The sequence below is a fragment of the Ochotona princeps genome, chromosome 3, assembly GCF_030435755.1.
Source record: "Ochotona princeps isolate mOchPri1 chromosome 3, mOchPri1.hap1, whole genome shotgun sequence".
NCBI lineage: Eukaryota > Metazoa > Chordata > Mammalia > Lagomorpha > Ochotonidae > Ochotona > Ochotona princeps.
This window is the reverse complement of record NC_080834.1, coordinates 114,958,121-114,978,940: the sequence shown is the minus strand read 5'-3', so window position 1 is coordinate 114,978,940 and position 20,820 is coordinate 114,958,121. Positions and strand designations below refer to the sequence as shown.

The window sequence follows — 20,820 nt, the reverse complement described above, 5'->3', positions numbered from 1 at the left end:
GGAAGACATATAGAATTTTTGGGAAATTGTGGCTATTTGAGATAAATCAGTAAGATCCAGAGTCCAGGAACCCCTTTTGCCGTGGCACTGCCCACACTTTTTCAGTCCTGATTGAAGCCTGTTTCCTGCGGTGTGCAGAAGGTAAGCTCCCTGGAGACAGAAGCCACATCTGAAGTGCTCACTGTATGTGAAAGGTGTCCAATAGCTCCTATGTGGCGGAGGAAAAGTAATCCAGAACCTCATCTATATGAAAGTATGCATTCAACAGGCATGTATTTAGTATCTGCTTTGTACAAGGACCTGCCAAACCCTTTCTAATCTGAAATTTCAGCCTTGAATGTCAATGATAATTCGGAAGAAAAGCCTCATCATTCACTTGCACTCAATGCTATGCTTCAAATAAATTAGAAGTATTCCAATTTATGTGAATATTAAGTACCACCAAATGCATGAAGCAATATAGAAACAAGACATATTATTTTAAAAAATTCAGCAAAAAACACAAGCCTACATGAAAAGGGCAAAAACCGAAGCTGAACACCCCAAGAATGGTTAATCGTGTTAACTGTCACTGCAACTCTGTACTTCAATTCCCTAGCTATTTTGAGAAAGAAAGTTTTCCCCTCTCCTTTCCCCTTTGATAGGGCAAACGTTCCTCAGAAGCTAAGGGTTAGGAGTTTGGAAAGAAGATATTTGTACATTAAAAGACAAGTTCCTATAAAAATGTATCTTTTTGAAAATTATGCATGAAAGGAACTGCATATAATTAAAACAACCAAGGAAGAAGCCACACTAAATACGCTGCTACTGAAAATGTTGGGTATTAGTTATTAAAAACAAACTTAAACCACAAAGAATATTCAGTTTTATCACATCTCTTAACTCCAGTTCAAACAGAATTATGTATTTCAAAGGTGACCTCCAAATTATTCTGAGGAAGTCAACACAGGTAGATACCTGGAAGAAATTTAAGACATTTGGTTGAAGAAATGCTGTATTAGAGTTCTTGGTCCATGATATGTCATATCCTATTTTATTTCATATTTTATTTTCGGTTTATATGACATAAAGGCCTGCAGAGCTTCCAGATACTTCTTCCTTTCTAAGATTAAGGGTGATGCTTTTATTTTTTTCCTTATCTTTCTTCTACCCTTCAAATTCAACAAGGCCTTCCATGTAAATTCTATATCAAGAGTTATAGTTTTATTGGTCCTATGCTGAGTCCCTGTTACAATTTTCTGGGATTTTCATTGCATTTACCATATACCCTTACTGCCCAGTAAAAAGGGGGTCATTACCTGGGGATCCACTGGTCTAAGCATGGGAGGCGTTCGAGCAGGCTGAACCCCACTAATACTGAAGGATTCTGACCGTGGGGGCAGGTTGGGGTCAGATATTCTGTTGGCAACTTTGTGAGGCATGGCAGGTGAACTCTGTCGGTTAAGTCTTGACCGTTCTTCTACCTAGAAGTTAAAAGAAAAGAGAACCTCAATGGATAGAAGTCAACTCATTTCCTACTGGGGGCTTTCTGTAGTCACCTGCACAGCCATTTTTGTGTCCCTTTGGTCAATTCAGAGAGTCAAACATTCTCCATTTTTGCTCTTCATCAATAATTCTACAAAAAGCTCTTTCCTAACAGAACCAGCACTAGCAAGGACAACAAAAATGCAGAACATCCAAGGCATTACCCTCCCATAATCCATTCCCTTGAGTTAGCTAAGAATTTGGGACCTGCCTAAGAAGTGATGTGTCCTTGACTGGGATATAATCTGCCAGATGAACCACCGAGGGTGACAGTTGGCATGTCAGATAATCCAGGCCAGCTACAGTAGGCATTGTGTTTGCTTGGCGAAACCAGAAAATGGCTTTAGGTTGACTCAGGGGACATAGAGGTAAAGAATATGAAGGAGGGCTGACAAAGATGAACTTGAGTGCAGGAGCCCCAGTTTCTTCTCGTGCCCTAATGGCAGGCAAGTGGGTGTGCCAGGCTGCCTGATTAATGAGCATGGCCTGTCTAAAACCAACTTCCTATATCATTTTCCTTTCTCTCTGTAGGGGGCTCTTTTTTTTCAGCTGTCTCTCCTCTTTCTCCCTAAAATACACAGCTCCGCCCTATTCCACCTCAGCTTGTACTCCACTTCCCCCGGCTCCTCTCCCCTCCACCCTGTCTTTCTGCACCTGCTATTCATTCTGCCTGCCCCATTTCCCTCCTCCTTCAATCCTCTCTTCTCTTGGGCCTTGCCATTCTCTTCCTCTCACAGTTTCAGCCACCCCAGATAGCATATGGCAAGAACTTCCCAGGAAAGTCTCAATTACTCAGTGAAGGCTCTTTGTTAACAGGCAGCAAGGACTCCCGGGACATATTTATAGCAGATACACTGCCACTTGGGACCATTTCAGAGGGAAATGTTGGTAGACATGATGTACACTAGACAACATCCAGCTATGATCTTAGACAACTCAAAGACATCTTGGAATTTTCTTCAAATCCCTCTTTCCCTGTAATGACTTTCCTTTCAGCCAATTGGACGTTGTACTTCTACAAACCCTGGCCAATGGTGCTGTCTTCTCTACCCTGAAGAAGCCTCAGAGTGAGCTCTTAACCTGTAAACTGACTGACTGCTGGAAGAGCTATGTGCAGGCACTCCACACTGTTGCTTTTCTGTCTATTTTATGGAGCAGCTATGCATTTTTCTGCCTGGTTTGAAATACAAATTCAGAAGAGCTCGTCTTTTTCATGCTCCCCACCCCTTTTTGAGGCTTCTTTGAGGCAAAGTCCTTCTTATATACAGTACCAGGCTGTTTAGAACTGTCATGTTGGTCTGAAATATTTTCACATGGCAAAATAAGCTACAGAACAGAAAACAGCCCTCCTGCCTCTCTGGAGGGGTAATGTGACCATCTTTCCCAACTATGGCTGTGCAGGGTACATACATCCAGTTGACCTTGGTTCTGAAATCCCATGTCCCAGAAGCTCACCACAAGCCAAATAAGGTTAGTAGCAAAAAGCCAGTTATAATGAACCAGCACATGTAGACTTTGTGTGCGCATGTGTGCCACATATTCCATCAGCAGATAGGTGGCCACCACTTCGAGCAAAAGAACTAAGCCAGCTTTGAGGTAAGACCACAAGGAAGAAAAAGTCCCAACAAGACAGCAAAAAGTTGAGCCCAAGCATGCAGTCAACTGCTTTCCAAATGTCAAGCTCGTTGAGAAATGGTGAAGATTTTTAAACCACTGAAACTAAGATAGCCATTTTTTTATTTCCAGGTAATATTCTGAACAGATAAATCACACATTCGAGTGGTTTATTACTACTACTCCATTACTCAGACTCCACTATCTAAATCATTGCCCTCTGAGATCAGGAACCCAGGAGATTCAGACACATCATCACCAAGACAGCAGATGACCTAAGTTCTAGCCACTTATTATCCTAAATTCAAGACCCAAATACAAGAGCACTTCAGATAGTTCATGGAAAAAGTCAAACTAAAAGTTTATTTTGAAGCAAATTTTTAAATTCATACGTGACTTTTTTTCATACTATGGATTTCCTATGAACTTTTTCAGGAATATCTGTAATATTTTGTAACTTTTCATTGTAAAGCATAGAGATTTTAAATACAGCCTAAAAGCAATAGTAGAAATATCTGCCCTGTAGACTCCATCTGGAGCAAAGAAATCATTGTTGAAAGAAAGTACTCTTGCCAACTGACAGTCAATATTCCTGATGCCTCCCTGGGCCCTGAAGCTGACATGAAACATGAACCACACAGAAAGCAGAGTGCCGAGTTTACAGGCAGCTAACGGGGCTGGTTCACCATCTATAGATATGATTACTACTAGCAAAATGGCCTGTGTTTTAAACAGTTTACACGTAGGTTTTAGTCTGTAGCATTTTAAAATACATAGTATAAATAACTGTCGCATCTTGCAAACTATTTCAGTCTGGTTCTAAAGTGCTGAAAGTTCTTGGACTGCCATTTGTATAAAGACATCTAAAAATCTTATGAGGGCATTTGACACAGTGTTTACACACACACTTGGGGGGCTTTTATCCCACAATGGAACGGCTAGGTTTGCCTAGAGTGGTACTCTACTTCCAGTTTCAGCTTCCTGCCCTACTCCTGACAGTAGTAGGTGCTTGTTCAAGTTTCTGGGACCCTGACCCCCATGTGGGAGACTTGGATTGAGTTCCAAGTCTGATCCAGCTGGGTATTGCAGGGAATTGGGGAGTGAATCAGCATATGGAAAACTATGTCTGTCTCTCTCTCTTTTCTACCTTTCAAATGAAAAATCTGAAAAATCTATGAAAAGATTAAATAATAAGGCATCAAGTTGCATACTTCACTTCAAGGAAGCTCGGTCTCAAAGACCCCAAGTGCTTGTTAACCAAAGGATCACCTTCACTAGCGAGTGGAAATTTCAAATATGGGCTGTAGTGTTTCAGAGAAAGTTGGTTAGTGTAGAGAGAAAGTGATCTCTTCTGACTACTGAGATACACTGAGATAATGGCTTGTCTCCTGGTGGGTCACAGCTTAGCTCTACCAAGTGACCAGGAGAAAGATACATCAACTAAAGCAAAAGTGGTCCCCTATTCATCCCACAATAAAGACATAGGTGACTGCAAACTAGGGCATCATTAAGATGTTTTCATTTTCCTGAGAATGAAAGACTGAGAGTTGAATCTCTGCTCCAAACTCCTGCAGCCAAGAAGACATACACACACATCCCCCAACCGGAAGCACCACTGGAAAAGGTTATTTGAATAACATGAAGATGGAAAAGGGTCCAGATGCCAGACCACAGCAATAAAAGAGAAGTTACACAGGCTTTCACAGTTGTAGGGATTATCAGTGAAATCAGAGGACAGGAATTGCTAAGACTGACAAATTTCACTACAAAAAACTTCTTTTTTTCCTTTTTTTAATTTTTTTCAAAAGGATATCCTAAACATGAAAAAAAAAAAAACCTCAAATCACTTTGTAGAGATTTGGATCATCTCTTTAAGAATGTTGTTCTATTTCTTATGGCATTCCCTGGGAAAAATAAAAATGACTATTTCATAAGTATAACTCTGCCCCAGAGCAGCCTGTGTCATTCATTGGGTACCGTGGGAGTGCTCTCTAGGGCCTCTGAGTTGGATGAAGGCCACACAAATCTAGAAAGACCTAAAAGTAAATTTGTTGATTGCAAAATTTTAAAACAAAATGTGAAGTATATAAAAACTTGTCAACATACATAAAGGCAAATACTTTATCAACATCAACTGCCAAACTGCTCACTACATTAGAAATAATATGTAGATCATAATGCCTCACTTTACAAGTATCTACTGAGAAAATAATTCAAAACAAAATTATAGAAGCATTTACAGAAATGCTGACAGAAAAACAGACTTAAAAGATGATTAATTAAAAGATGAGGGTTTTTTTGGGTGTAAATTTTTGAAATCCCTGCATTTTTTGATAATAAACATTCTATGAATTCTTTAAAGAATGCCTCTGTGCAAGTGTTTCAAGATTTTTTTGCATCAAAATAATCCTTTAATTTTCCACGTACATTTTGCAGTAAACTCTTATTACTATGTCATGAGTACATTTTAATGAGTGTATTCTATATTTTGTCTGGTCTATGTATGCCTTAGAAGGCCCACTTAATTGCTAATACATGGTGCACTGGAATACCCATGTAGGAATTCCTCCTTTTTTGTTTCCAATTGAATAAAAGAGTTTGATTTTCGTTTGTTTTACTGGCGTGCCAGAGCAAAAGGAAGCCGTTCACAAAGAGCTTGGAAAAGCTCATGAGCTACTCTGACCCTGTGCTCCCTGGGCACCTAAAGAACTGAGTCATGGCACCTTTGGGTAAGATGGCCTGGGCAGATTATTGAGCAAGATGGGGGACACCACTCTCAGGAGTACTTTTGAGCACAAAGAGATGCCCGTTCATTTGGAATGCTTAACAGGTTATTGTGTCTGAACACAGGGCCTTGACTAAATTTCCAAGATCCACGTCTAACCAATATTCCTGGAAAAAACTACAGAGATCCCAAGTGAATGGAGTACATACTTAAAAGTAACAAAGGAAATTGCTAGCAGGCCAAGATGGGAAATGAAGCAGTACTTGGCTCTCACTGGGTGGGGTGAGGGGCGGGGGAGCAGATAAGAACATGGGAGAGGTATATGAACTGCTCCTGTGAAATCCAAGTCAGAAACAACAGGGTGGGCCTTGGAAATAAATACCAGTAGGTTGACCACAATATGTGTATTGGCATTGTACAGAGCCTACAGTTTAAAGGGCACATGCACTACAACACATTGTTGCCCATGGTCTTCCCAACTGTGAGGAGATTGGAAAAATGAATGAGTAGCAGCATCTCAGAAAAGAGAAAACTTGTCCCAGCCCACAGAGTCCAGTTTTTTACTGGACCTTAAGGCCACCATCTTAGCCTAGCAAGTTAAGCTGCTGCTGCATGTGACACCAGCATCTCATACACGTGCAGGATCAAGTACCAGTTGCTCCACTTCCAATCCACTTCCCTGCTAATGTGCCTGGGAAAGCAATGCAGAATAGCCTAAGTCATTACACTGCTGCACCCATGTGCAGATCTGAAAGAAGCTACTAGCTCCAGTTTGGCCCAGTCATGGCTGCCATCTGGGGAGTGAACAGAAGATCTCTCTCTTGCTGTAAACTCTGCCTTTCAGATTAATCCTCAATTGGACTTGACCTCAAGGACTCCTTCTCACTTCCTTCCAGGTCTCTTTTATGTTAAATTTTAAGTGAGATAAGCAGACGCTGAAGAAAGATGGGAACAGAGTTTTAAATAAAGGATAATTTGGAAATCTCCAGTATAAAGAGAACTATAATGACCACTTCTGTTTTATGGAAACAAAGACACCAACACAGAGGATGAAGTGTAACATAACCTCACTGGTGAAAACCTGCTGACTGGGATGAAGAAAAGTGGCTGGGAAAGTGAGGTAGAGAGGAACAACCATCTTGACAAAAAGCTGAGTTAGGAACCAGCTGGTGGAGCAGCTTACAGAAGAGGCCACAATGGGCAGAAAGACAGCTGGGGGAGGTCTTCCATGGCACCGGGGACAGACCAATCCAGGCCCAATTTCACAGGAGACAATTACACTGGCCACCACCAGTACCTCGGGATGATGTTTTCAAGCTTTTATTCTGATACCTTTTTAGTCTACTCACAGAGTTCAGCCCAACTTATCAGTTAAGATCCTGAGAAGCTATTGGTTCTGCTGTAATCCAAAGTCTTGAAACATGTTATTTGGTTTGACAAGTCCCTTCCACCGCTCTCGTGGAAGAGAGCTCTCACTGATGACTTGGAAGGGGAAGAGTTCACACATGGCTGATGAGAAGCTCTCAAAGACAAAAAGGATAAGGATGCTCACATTCATTTTTGTTCCTGTTTTCATGGCTGGGTGTTAAAAATGGTGAATCACACCAAGACAGACAATGATTTGTCCTTATTTGCACACCCACTGCTCCCATCCCAAACTCAGCACTGTCCCGCTTCCTGCCAACTATCATCACCCACTCTGAGACTTGGGAATCACTGCCTGGATACACTGATGGTTAGTTCAAAGCTGGATCAAGTTAACCACACCCAACAGGAGCAGACTAAAGATGAAAGAAGGTTCCCACAAGTGTGTACAAGTGCATGAAGCCCAAAGGAAGAGCGCCAGCTGCCAGGAAGCCAGGAACCTTGGAAGATGTCACCCACCAGAGGAGGCCCAGACTTAGGGTGGCCAGGGACCCTCACATCAGGAGTGCTTGATGATACAGCCTTGTCGCTGGAATGCCCAACTGCTATGTTTCTGTAACTGCTAGGAGCCTTGCCAGAAGGAAGATGGGAAGGTCTAGAAGGCTGTTTGGATGACACCTGCAAAGATTTGCCCTCGGGGACACCGGGGCTTCGGAAAGCTCGGGAACTGTGCATCGCTTCTGAATAGAGAGGATAGGCCAGGAAGCCGAGGGACGAGGACAAATAGCAACTAGCAAACAGTGAATTCAAAGTAGACAAGTTCACGTTAGAACGTGCTGGGTGCAGGCTCGAGGAAGGAAGCAGGCACTGCTTTGGATTTTGCCCCCTTTGGTGGCACATTTGCATGTGGGGGAGCTGCCCAAAGGAAGGAAGAAATGCCGGGATGCTTGGCAAGGAATCAAGGTCCTCTCCAAAAGCATCTCCGGGTGTTCCTTTTCTAAACTCATGCTTGGGCCTGGGGGCACTGAAGGTCAGGGGGTCAGGCATCAGGGAGAGATCACTCAGTGACGCAGCACTTCTTAGAAGGGGTGAGGTGCTTGGGAAGCTGTGGCAGTGTGTGCTCCTCCTGCCCCAAGGGCCAGGCGAGTCTCTAAGGCCCTCCCGTGCTGCTGTAATGGGCAGCTGGGGGCTGGTCACCTTGGAGATGTTGGGGGAAGACACACACATGACCTTACGCCCTAACACTCGAGTGGGGCTACATCCTTGGGAGCGAGATCGCTTTGGAGATCTCCCTACAGTCCGTGAGGTTTCCTGAGGCGTCAGTTGTTCTTCCCAAACAGGTCTAATAGGACAAGCTGGCCCATCTTTCTTCCGTGAGTGACGCTCCAACAGGAGTCTTGATCTGGAATCATTGATTCCTGCAGGTGCTACCGGCAATAGCTTTGCAGAGGCTCGTTTTTCAGGCTTTTGAACAGCTGCCATGCTCAGGAGCCGAGAGCCTGGCTTAGCTGAAGATTGCGACTTGGTATGGCTAGACAATGGCTTAGCAGTAGAGCAAGGCGACACATCTCTGCCAGCCCGGAAGGGTGTCAGCTGCTGTTTAACAGCACAGTGATTCTGCTCAGCTGGAAGAACAGACGGACTACTAAGGGGTCGTTGGTGTACCTGGGAGTAGGATCACAAAATTGAATTATTGATGTAAAAGAAAGAGGCAGCTATCAAAGAAACAGGTTAACATGGATCACACTTACAAACTCTAGGGGAAAGTGATTAAAAATGGTCTCCACCTTAAACTCCAATCATCTTCTCTACAAACTTAGTTTTTGTTTTAACCTTGAAAAGAAACAAGTTATTTTCACTGCTGTATGTTATTAACGATTTAAATAACATACACAGTGCACAATTCTTTAACAAAACAATTTTTAAAGGTCTGCCTTCACTAGATTACCTGAATTAACACTAGGAAAACAGTGTTTTCAAGCATTTTGTGTACATATGTAAGACACAACAAACAAAGAGAAAGAAACATTCTTATAAAATCAGGTCTCATCTAAGGAATCTGGTTCTGGTAACACTGCAGTTTAAATAACTTCAAAATAGCTCTAGGAAGAACCATCTAAAGATGCTACATCAAAACCCCAGGGTGTGTGTATGCTACGAGCTAACACATTACCACCAGGAAGAGGGCTGGCCACGGCTACAGTGGTTTTGTTCGCTTGTCTGCTTTACTCCTTGGTGGTCACTTTATATTTTTACTCATCCAAACATTGTTTAATAAGTTTTTTTTTTTTTAAAAAAAAACAGCTCATCACAGAGCCTCATTCCTGAAAACCTTCCCTTACTCGAGCAATGAGGGATGACTGCTCTGCAAGGATGTGCCCCAGAAAGGCAAAAGACCCTTGATTCTGAAAGCAAACATCACAAGCAAGTACACATGTGTGGTGCCACAGGGCAGGGTCAGCAATGCTGTGATCAGCACCAGAGCCCAGGAGCTGGCAGGATTCCATCAATCCTCAACCACGTCCTTCCCATCTTCCCAGGGAAAGGTCATGAGACATCACCATGCCACTAATTCATCTGCACTTGTATAAGGGAATGTCTCTCAGCAGATCCATGGGAAAGACACCACGAATGCAGCCAGGCACCTTGCCACTTCCCTTTAGAAAGAGCATCATGGTTCTCCCCAAAGCAAACTGTGCATCTTTACAGGACAAATTGTTCTGCCTTTCTGAAACACTCCCCTTCTGCTGGAGGAAACCCATCGTAGGCAAAGGCCTGGCCAGTCAGGCGGGGTGACACCTGCTTACTCACCTCCTTGGCCCACGCTGGCTTCTCACTGGGACTCATCCCTTCTTTGTAATGGTACAGCGGCTTCTTCTCCACGGGTCTCTGCTCCTGCCTCTGATGCTGGAGGGAAACCAAGTAGTCCCTCTCTTGCTTTAGCTGTCTCTGCAGTCTTTCTGCTTGCCTCTGCTCTTCAAGCTGTTTGCGCTTATATTCCTGTCCAGATCAGGAGAGAAGAGCCAGGAGAAGGCCAAATTACCTCATGGAAGCCCCTGGCCTGGCAGCATCATTTAAACATGCAATGGAGTCAAAATTAAGCTAAATGATGAAGGGCCTTAATATGAATGGAAGTGTAGGACGAGAGCAGGATGGGCCTCAGATATCAACAACTACACTAGAATCCCACTTCATCAAAGTACTGCTGCTGCAGCGGTGCTCTCTCGTCAAACACCTTTACTTAAAAAGCACTTACATCTGGGAAAAATGGCCATGATGAGGACATCTGGATGGCCAGCACACAGTGCCTAAAGAGCCATCCACTCTTTGCAATCAAGCCACCTCAATCTGCATAATCGCGTAGAGAACTAACAAAGATGGTTGCCAAGACCATATCGGTTCAGTTAAGAGTTGGCCCAACAGAAACCATTTGCAAGCTCATGCTCAGGCTAAAAGGCATCGGTACGCCATTGAATAAGAGATTTAGTTTTCAAAAAAAGATACACTAAGAACAGTAATTTTTTAAAAAAAGGATTTTAAGTGGAACAGGGAACACAAAATGTCCCCATCATAAAGTTAAAACTTAAGGTCTGCAAATGAAATACGGTGGCAGTGCTGAGTGCATTCTTGTGGGAGCAGCACCCTGGGCTGTGGTCGTACTCCAGCACATTGCAAATGGTCTTGAAAATTACTTTGCAATAAACACCATGGATCATAAAATGCTCTGACCTTATAACAAGGTGGGAACCACGTAAAAATATCATAAATAGATGGACTTCATCACAAATGCGTAACCATTATACTAGACTCAGCAAAGTGGGTCAGGAAATGTACCAAGTTTCATGAGCTTTGTGAGGCCCACGAGGCTTGGAGGGTCCCTTCTTCTGGACGGTTGCATTAGGAAGGTACACACACACACACACACACACACACACACAATGAAAACAGCACGTCAGCTGGCTCTTGGCTTTCCCATTACCAGAAGGAGAGCTTGTTCATGCAGTAGCTGCTGCTGCAAGATCTCTAACTGTCTCTGCTCCTCCTCTAACTGTCGCCTGATGTATTCCTGGAGAGAGGTGGGCAGCAGAGAATTCAGAGGAACAGAAAGAAAGAGAGAGAGAAAAAAGAACCGGTAATTTCAAAGGAGACAAGAGCTGTCGAGTAGAGGCTGGAGGGGAAAATACCCAGACACCCCCTCACCAAAGAGGCAGCGAATGCCACACCAAAGCAGAGCATCTCAACGCAGCCAAAGGCACAAGCCCGCCGCCCGCAACAGCTCACTGAGCCTGCGCAGCGCTTCATCCTTACCACTTGGTTTTCATCAACCTGGCTACATTTGAAAGCCTTTCATTATAGGCTGTTGTCTTTATAGACTCCCTGGAATTAATAATGCTATGAAGTGCAGAGGCTCCTGTGCAAGCAACAGGGATAAAATGATTGCTCACTGCCATCAGGCACCATCTTTGTATCAGGCCCCTCGGGCAGGCCTGGGTTGTTCCTCACAAGACGACCGCCCAGCTGCAGGATCTGCACCAGTGACTGACAGCCTCAGATACCAGAGACTGCATGAGTAGAGAAAGGCTCTCAGGAAACGCGGAAGCAGCGGGCCTGACTCGTTGCTCATGCTTTAGTGCCACCTCTGAATCAGACTCCCATGGCTGAGCGAAGTCAAGAGGCCCTGGGTTTTTCAGGAGTCTCTGGTCTGGGTAGGAAGCCAGGTTCAGCGAGCAGGGCATTGGCAAGATTGTGCATTTGACTTCTTGAATGGGGGGAGAAGAGTTGCTTTGAGAAAGAGTAAAAACCCACTTCAACCAAGCAGTACTAAGAGAAGGCGCCCCACACCCCAAAGGTCAGCCGCAGAAGGGCACACTGGCTGTGTGCCGGGGTCCGGGGTCCTCGCGGTACCTGCTCATGCTCGGCGCGCCTCCTCTCCTCCTCCCTGCGCAGCTGCTCCTCGTAGTGCCGACGCTGCTCCCTCTCCTGCTGCTTGCGCAGCTCCTTCTCTCGCCTTTGTTGCTGTGGAGGGGCAAGAAGCAGACAACCATGAAGGCAGCGGGCCTGGGAGGGCTCAGAGACCAGCAGAGAGGGACACCCCCAACAGCAGCAACCTGATCCATCGGAGGTGCGCTGTCTCTCGGGATGCCCGGTGCAGGGTCAGGCAACAGCGGTATTAGGGACATGCAAGTGGACTCTTATCAGCGGATTCCTGCCAAAAGCATTCCTCCAGTGGCTGGGGAGGGAGGGATACCAATGTGTAAATGCTCTTAAGGAATCACCATGTAATCTTGACTTCAAGCAATCTAAACGTTTTGTACATACAGAATGGAGAAGTCACACAGGTGAAGTGACATAGTCAATGCTGTTTATTAATTCAGGGTCTGTGTATGAAAATCCTCCCATCCCTGTTGGTTACACTACTCTTGCTTGCTTGCTGCGCCTCTGTGCTTTTACTACTAGTAGTATTATTAGTTCTGGTGTCCGTTTCACCTTCTTGTTCAAGGACCATCATCAGCATCACCGTCAAACCATACACTTACCAACTGCTGACACTGAACCTGTTAGTAGGAACTTCACTAGTTTCATTTATTTACTGTTCTCCCAAAGCCTCTAAGGGAGACATTATTGTGATTCTCATTCTATATGGGAAAAAACTGAGTCAGATGAAGTTATTCTTCAAGTTATGCCCAGTAATAAGCGGTGGAGCTTGAGTTTAAAGCAAGTGATGAAATTCCAGTGTCTGACTTCACTCATTAGAGCATAAGAGGCTACAAAAGTGACGGAGGAATCACAAAAACCTGGTTCCAATTGGGAGAAGTCAGAGCGAAGCCTAGCAGCTAGAGGTTTTTCTAGCAGGTGTAGCACCCTTGCCCTGCCCATCTGCAGGGTATGGGAGGAGAGTTGCCAGCTGTCCCACTGACTGGTGAACATGAGTGGCACTGAGCACCAGGAGCCAGTGGTGCCAAACATCCTGCTTTGTGCAGGATTGTGACACACTGCAAAGCCTTCCCCATGCAACACGCCACAAGTGCTCTTCACCCCTTCTGAGATGGGCTGCAGGCCGTTTATGTCAGATGCCTGTTCTGGCACTGGCACTTCTGCTTCACACATGCCAGCTTCACAGAGGAACCAATGCGGCCATTCTCCTCTGTGATTCTTACTAACACTTCCCTGCGCAGCAGAGGAGCATGAAGTGCCTGGAACAGAACAGACTGTGACGATCGCATTGGCAAGCTAGCACCACATAACCTAGAGAATGGAGACCAAAAGTTCTCTGTCCCAGTCCCAGCTGAACCAACCACAGATCATCAGAATACCGCATCAGCCCATGTAAGCCTTCTGGATGTACTGCCTGATGCAACTCTATTGACCAGCTGTCTTCCAGGGCCTCTGACTGCTTGGAGATAAACTGAATCTTTTTGTGGAGACTCAACATCTGAAACTTCCAGATCAACAGTTATTTTCCCACCTTTGAATACAGGTAGGCAACGACAAGCCACTGCTGGGCTTCATGAAGCATCTCCTAAAGGCTCCCTGGCAGGCATGGGAGGGTACTAAGAGAGTGATCTGAGCATTTGTTACAGATCTAGGCGTGACGTGATAGGACATTGATGAGATGAGCAAAGGTTGGCAGCGAATCCTTGTTGCTGCTGCTGCAGCCAGAGGAAGAAGCCTGAAGAGCACGGAGATTTCCAGTCATTCTCACAAGCCTGCAGTGGACACTAGCCTAGAAGTAGAAATGGCCATCTGGCCAAAGTCAACAGCAGAACCCGGGCACTCTGAGGTGTGGGAGGGTGGGTGGAGGTCCCGGCCGAGGGGCTTCTGATGGTGCAACAGAGAAGAGGCGAATGGCAGGGGTTGAAGGAGGCTAAAGGCGCCAACTCCACCCCCCCAGACACGCGGTGATGTGTCTTACACACAGATAATACAGAAAGACAAAAGGAAGAAAAGCTCATCATAGAACCAACTGGATTATTTGGATTACAGACCCAAAACACAGACATTTCCAACATTCAACCAAAGCAAATCAGTGACAGCCCAGAGAATAAAATAATTATGTGTACAGAACTGGCTCCTGGCAGGAAATAGCCCTAATTTAGCTAACACTTCAAGTTTTTTACTCGAACTATCAGTCTCTTTCTTGTGGGAAAAAAAAATACCAAGCCCTTTGAAGATTTGGCTGATTTTTTATGTGAAGGATTTGTACATTTTCAACCCCTTTGCCAGGAATCAATACTGTGTTATAATTACATGCCACTCAGTTCCCTGGGTAAGGCGTATTCCGTATTGATTACAACTCAAGGCAGCCCGGGCTTCCCAAGTCCTCTGTAGTTTCTGAGAAAGATGCGCGCAAGTGACTAATAATTAATGATGATCTCTCTCGGATGGGCCGCTGCTAACACATGGAGGCAGAGGCCAAGACTCTGATCCCTGTGGTGAGGCTGAAAAATGAATCACTCCTCCAACCTTCCGAAGGCACCCTGCCAATTTCCAGCTGCTGTGTCTCCATGTTAATGCCTTTCCTGGAAAAATTTTTCCTCTCTCTCCTCCTGGGCATGGGGCTGTTGCAGGGGACACACCAATACCTGCCCAAGGGAGGCCACACGGCTGGCCTCAAGCAGACACTGCTACCTAGCTTTGCTGGCTCTTGCTCAAGGCAATTCTGACACCGCTGTACCCTCTACTCCCCACCCTGCCATGCAGGACCTGGCACCTGGAAGATGAACCCAAGAACTTGTTGGAATGGACAGAGTAAAAGGGTTCAGGAAAAACAAAACAGCACAGGATCTTTTTCAGCTTCTGCACACCATTTTTCTTCTGCACAATTACTGATGGTTTATACCACACCATATTCTGTATTTATTTTGCATAGTGTCCTAGCAATTCTGGCACCCTGACTGGAAGCTATTTGTGGGTCTCTATTCCACACAAGTTTTCTTTCTCATTGTTTCCCATAGAGGAGCTGGAACCATTGACATTTGTTACACTGAACACTGCAGATAGAATAAACAATAGACAGACGGAAAAAAAATATGATGCTGGGCCATTCTTTCACATTGAACCAAGATCAGAGGGCATTCCTTCAGGAGCAGAAACTTCTTCAGTTGCTACTGGCATGGTACCCAGTTGCTCTCTTAGAGTAAGGCATGGACATTAATAAGAAATTGAAAGTCTAAGCTTCAAGGAATGGGAAAGGCAAAAATGAAACAGCATCACTCAAATTATTCAGAATGATGGTGGTGGTCCTGTCGTTTGAAAAGAAGGGCTTCAACCAACTACTTAGCAACTCTAGACTTCACCTACTTTGAATCACCCAAAGGCATATTTTCACACGTATTTTCTAGAACGTATTGCCATAAGGACATTCCTGAAATGAGACATGTAGTGGGTTCCTAAAAAATTCATGTTTGCCTTCCTGAGGGGCTACAGGCACTGCCAGTTTGGCAGGCAGAGGCGTCGCTGCCTTCCTCCAGGGCAGTCCCTCAGCAGGACCCACCTGGCTTTCCGGTGGCGGTTGGCCCAGTGGGCCTTCTTGGCGACATCTTCCCTGCAGGCTTGTTTGCAGAGACCACTTGCAGGCAGGGACTGCAGGACTGCGCTGTCAGGCGTGTGAATGGATTCATTTTAAATGAGGAAATAGGACTCCTAAGGCCCTGGCCAAGGACCCTCAGAGGTAACAGTTACTGCACGCACACTTTAAATTCTTACCAGAGAACACCACCTCAAGCCTTAAATACTGAGTTCTAATTATAGCTCTGGCTCTAAGAAATGTTCTTCATGAGCCGACTGCTACAAAGGGTGACCACCCCCCCTTGGGATGCCCACCTCTCATAGCAGTGTGCCCGCTTCAAGACCCGGCTCTTCTGCTTTACAACCAGCTTCCTGCCAAAGCACTTCATGCAAGGTTGCAGATCATGCATCAAGAACTTGGGTTTCTGCTACCCCAATGAAAGACCCAGAGGCAATTCTGGGTTCTTGGCAGCTTTGGCCTGGCCCAACCTTGCTTGTTTAGGTACTTACAGAGTCATTCCCTAATGATGGAAAATGAAAGCTCGCTCTCCATCTGACTCTGCTCTTCAAATAAAATGATTTTTTTAAAAAGAGAAAAGTTGCTTCTTTACAAAATTTTTAAAATATTCCTTATGGGGCCTGGTGCAATGGCACAGTGGTTAAAGTCCTCACCTTGCATGCGCCGGGATCCCATGTGGGTGCCAGTTCTAATCCCGGTGGCCCTGCCTCCCATCCAGCTCCCTGCTTGTGGCCTGGGAAAGCCGAGGACAGCCCAACGCTTTGGGACCCTGTACCCATGTAGGAGACTTGGAAGAGATCCTGGCTCCTGGCTTCAGATTGGCTCAGCTCCAGTCATTGCGGTCACTTAGGGAGTGAACCATTGGATGGAAGATCTTCCTCTCTGTCTCTCCTCCTCTCTGTATATCCGCCTTTCCAATAAAAATAAATAAATCTTTAAAAAAAAATATGCCTCATGGATGGTTATTATGAAGGTTGTGGAGCTGTGTTTGGGTGTATGTGGTTTTTTCTTTTTGCTTGTTTCTTTAAGCTCGCTTCTAAGATTACTTTAAATCAGCAGGAAGGCTGCACCTGCCTGAGTGCCGTGGCTCTTACAGAAGCGACTCTGACAAATGATTGTGCCATCCATTGCATTTTACAATGTTATCAAAAGAGCTGAGGAAAGCTAACCACCGTGCTTATGGGAAGAATACCTCAGACATTATTCATAGCAATACTCCACCATGCTGGGCAAGCGTGCAGGTTTCCAAAGACCTCAAAAAGCTTTCCTGACTGAGTGGTTTACTCTTGCCTGATGGCCAACACACATCCCTGAACGCTCATATTTGCCTCTCTTAGGCACTGGGGCTCTTGTTGCATGGATGGCAGCCTACCTGGGCACCGTTTGGGGTAAGTGTGCTGTGAACTGACCTGGCTCCCACCTACATCTTGTTTTCTATTTAATGTTCCTAAGCACTCAACATCCTTGTTTACTTTTAGTTGCCACATCAATTAAGTTCATCTTAATGAACTTACTGATTAAAATTGTATTCATTGCATTAACTTACACCACTTTCAGACTTGTCTTTCAAATGAAGATAAATCAAAGAGGGATAGGAGTCAATAAATGAAAACCAACCTTTGGCCCTGTGTCCATCCTTATACGTCACACTTCCTCTTACTTGACTCAGAGGTAGAGTCCACATTGGAGAACTAATAATTGCAATCAAACATGTCACTGAATGGGCCCAAGCATGGTAACCTAGTGGCTAAAGTCCTCACCTTGCACATGCAGGGATCCCATATGGGCGCTGGTTCTAATCCTGGCAACCCCACTTCCCATCCAGCTCCCTGCTTGTGGCCTGAGAAAGCAGTCAAGGGCAGCCCAAAGCCTTGGGAACCTGCACCCGCATGGGAGACCTGGAAGAGGCTCCTGATTCCTGGCTTCGGATTGGCTTAGCTCCAGCCATTGCAGCCACTTGGGGAGTGAATCAGCGGATGGAAGATCTTCCTCTCTGTATATCTGGCTTTCCAATAAAAATTAATAAATCTTTTTTTAAAATGTCACTGGAGGCTTCAGGGAGGTAAGAAGGCACAGTGGGCATGATGAAAGAAGGATGCATTGGAAATACTAAGATTAGATTCTGGCCCTAGAGAGCCACCCATGCAAACACGGAAGACCACGTGGAAATGCTCTACGAATGCTTATTTAATGAGTGAGTGGATGTTGTCTGACCTTGAAAAAGTCTCTTTTACCCACATTTCCAGAGAGGGGGCAGATGAGGTCACCTCACATGTCTGTTAAGACATTCTGAGCAAGGAATACTACATTGCAAAGCAAAAAAGTCTGTTCACAGTTCCCAGCAAGAAGTGACAGGAAGCGCAATTCCTTTTTGTCCTTGGAGAGCTCCTCTGGCTTTTTTCCCAGGTGACCTCCCAGGAGTGGCAAAAGGGGATCCCACTGTGACTGTGGAAGACCTGAGTTGTCCTCCAGAGGACAGAAAAGCAGCTAGGGCAGGACTAAGTCAGGCTCCTTGGGAAGTACCTCAAACCAGCTCCTAACACAGGACTCTCTGTTCAAAGGCACACAGAATGAAAGAGCCCAGTGTGGGCTTTTGAATCGACTTACACATCACACCTTAAATAGGGCTGCTCTTTCAGCTGTGCAGGAGCCATACCGGCGGTGAGAGGCATTCAGCCTGCCCGGCATTCCTCTTGCCCATGTAACACCTAAAAAGTTGCAGATCTAAAAAGACCATTGCAAACCAACTGCTATGGGGTTAGGGCCTGATTCCTTGCAATTGTAGCTGGAATTCCAAAGCCTTTTTGTTCCCCTTATAATCTGGACAGGAATCATTCTACAATAAGAAATATCATGAATGGGCCCAGTGGCGTGGCCTAGCGGCTAAAGTCCTCGCCTTGAAAGCCCCGGGATCCCATATGGGCGCCGGTTCTAATCCCGGCAGCTCCACTTCCCATCCAGCTCCCTGCTTGTGGCCTGGGAAAGCAGTCGAGGGCGGCCCAAAGCTTTGGGACCCTGCACCCGCGTGGGAGACCTGGAAGAGGTTCCTGGTTCCTGGCTTCGGGTTGGCGCGCACCGGCCCATTGCGGTTCACTTGGGGAGTGAATCATCGGATGGAAGATCTTCCTCTCTCCCTCTCCTCCTCTCTGTATATCTGACTTTGTAATAAAAATAAATTAATCTTTAAAAAAAAAGAAATATTATGAATAACAGAAACAAACATGTATTCAAAATTTCTTACGCTAGCGGGGAGTGTCCTTGTTCTGTCTTGTATGAATTCACTTATTCTCACCACCTTGGAGACACATGCTGCTGTCAGCTCTCTGATTTGTCAGATCAGGGAAGTGATGCATCCCCAGGCCAACATCTTGCCCAGCTTCACGCAGTTCCAGGTGCTGAGACGGGACGTAAACTCTGAGGTTGGCTCCTGCCATGCTGCTTCAGTGGATTCCAAAGCAGCAGGTAGAAGCAGAAACACAACACATTGGAAGAAGCTGTCTCGGGCTGCTCGCCACATGTCCCTCTATTCTCATTGCATTGCCCATCTTTCATTCAGGGCAATCCGCTGGGAACACTAGACGGACTAGATAACAGCTCCCTCCTTCCTCTCTACACCCACTTTTTCAGAGATAACTGCTTAAGATAAATGATCTGGCCTACCCTTTCCTGAGAAATCAACTGAGTAAAGGAAACCTTTCTTTGTGCTCACAGCCTGCCATCTGATTGGCAAGCAGCCCCGTAGTTAAGAGCTGTTGAGCACCTGTGTGTGAGCTGGTGACACACACAGGTACAGGGCGAAGGTCATAAACAGCCCGGGTCCCGAGGTGACCCTGTGAAGAATACTGGTCCTCAATAAGATGATGGACTCTATGTTTGGTATATGCTTGCAATGGGGGAATCTCAACTGAACTTGAACTGTGGTTATGCACCAAGGTGGAGGAATCCACCATGGTGGGAGGGTTTGGGGAGGGGTGGGGAGAACCCAAGCACCTATGAAACTGTGTCACATAATACAATGTAATTAATGAATTCAAAATAATCATAAAAAAAAGAATACTGGTCCTGCCTTCTCAGAGTGGAAGTGTCCTGAGTATTCATAAGCCCTTTGCTGTCTCGGTGCCTCAGTTTCCCCAGGGAAAAGGGCTTTCTGGGTTTGCCTGGATATGAGATAAAGCCATAAAAGCAGCCCAATATGCAATGGGCTGTGTATGAGTGTGAAAGTTCAAGGGCAGATGGACTCTTCCAGGGTTCTGAAGCCTTAGCAGGAGAACCTGAGATCCAGTGCTATGAAAACAGGTCCTGCTGATCCTTGCAGAGTTCACAAAGGCAAGATGGAGCCTCATGTCTATACAGAAAAGCCAGTGGGAACAGGTGGCACTTGGAGAAAAACATTATTATTATTATTGCCTTGAAACATGTCTGGGGCTGACACAAAAGGCATTTCAGTTTACTTGTCCTAATTTGCATAATGCCAGAGGTATCCTAAGGACTTGAATGAAAAACAAGGTACTTTTTCCGACAGCAGGAAGCATTCAGAAACAGAATGTACTGTCTCGCACCCGTGGCCGTGGGAGTCCCTGACGTAGGTTACACAGCTCTTGGGGCCGGATATTGTCTGAGGGATGCCTGCGGTGACAGAATTGGCAGAGAACACTTTTGAGGCTTGTCCTTTCTACAGCTTCTTTGACGCTATAAAACTTCCCTCTGAAGGAAGCAGTCATTGCAATGAAAACCATGAGATGCAAGTGTCATATGAGATAATACTGTATGTGAAATGATTTTATTGTTACAGTTCCAGGGTTAGGAATCACAATGCCCCAGCCACCCTATCAGGGTCCCTGTGGCACTCTGCACACCCTCACTCCTGGCACACACATACACAGGCTGCCCAGGGCACTCTGCCTGCCTGCTGCCCAAGCAAAATGAAGCTTGCTTTTCAAACCCTTCGTTCTAGGTCCAACTGCACCCTCCGTCAGCTCCCCCTAAAATCAAGTTTCCCTCATTTTAATCAGCCATCTCCTGTCTTTCTTCAAACCTTAAATGCCTACAGCCTAATAGAACTCAT

General features: G+C 45.5%; 1 protein-coding gene across 7 annotated transcripts in view; it reads right to left on the bottom strand.

The window, feature by feature from the left end:
- TNIK (TRAF2 and NCK interacting kinase) overlaps positions 1–20,820 on the bottom strand; it is a 397,078-nt gene that overhangs the window by 58,706 nt on the left and 317,552 nt on the right. For 4 of the 7 annotated variants that reach the window (XM_058661109.1, XM_004591298.3, XM_058661110.1 and 1 more), the window contains exons 13-16: positions 12,134–12,244; positions 11,208–11,294; positions 10,040–10,228; positions 1,299–1,463 (exon numbers count right to left, since the gene is read on the bottom strand). In XM_058661109.1, the coding sequence (XP_058517092.1) occupies positions 1,299–1,463; positions 10,040–10,228; positions 11,208–11,294; positions 12,134–12,244 (552 nt within the window). The remainder of the gene's footprint in view (positions 1–1,298; positions 1,464–10,039; positions 10,229–11,207; positions 11,295–12,133; positions 12,245–20,820) is intronic. The other 3 variants (XM_058661113.1, XM_004591300.3, XM_004591301.3) reach the window with 1 other exon arrangement.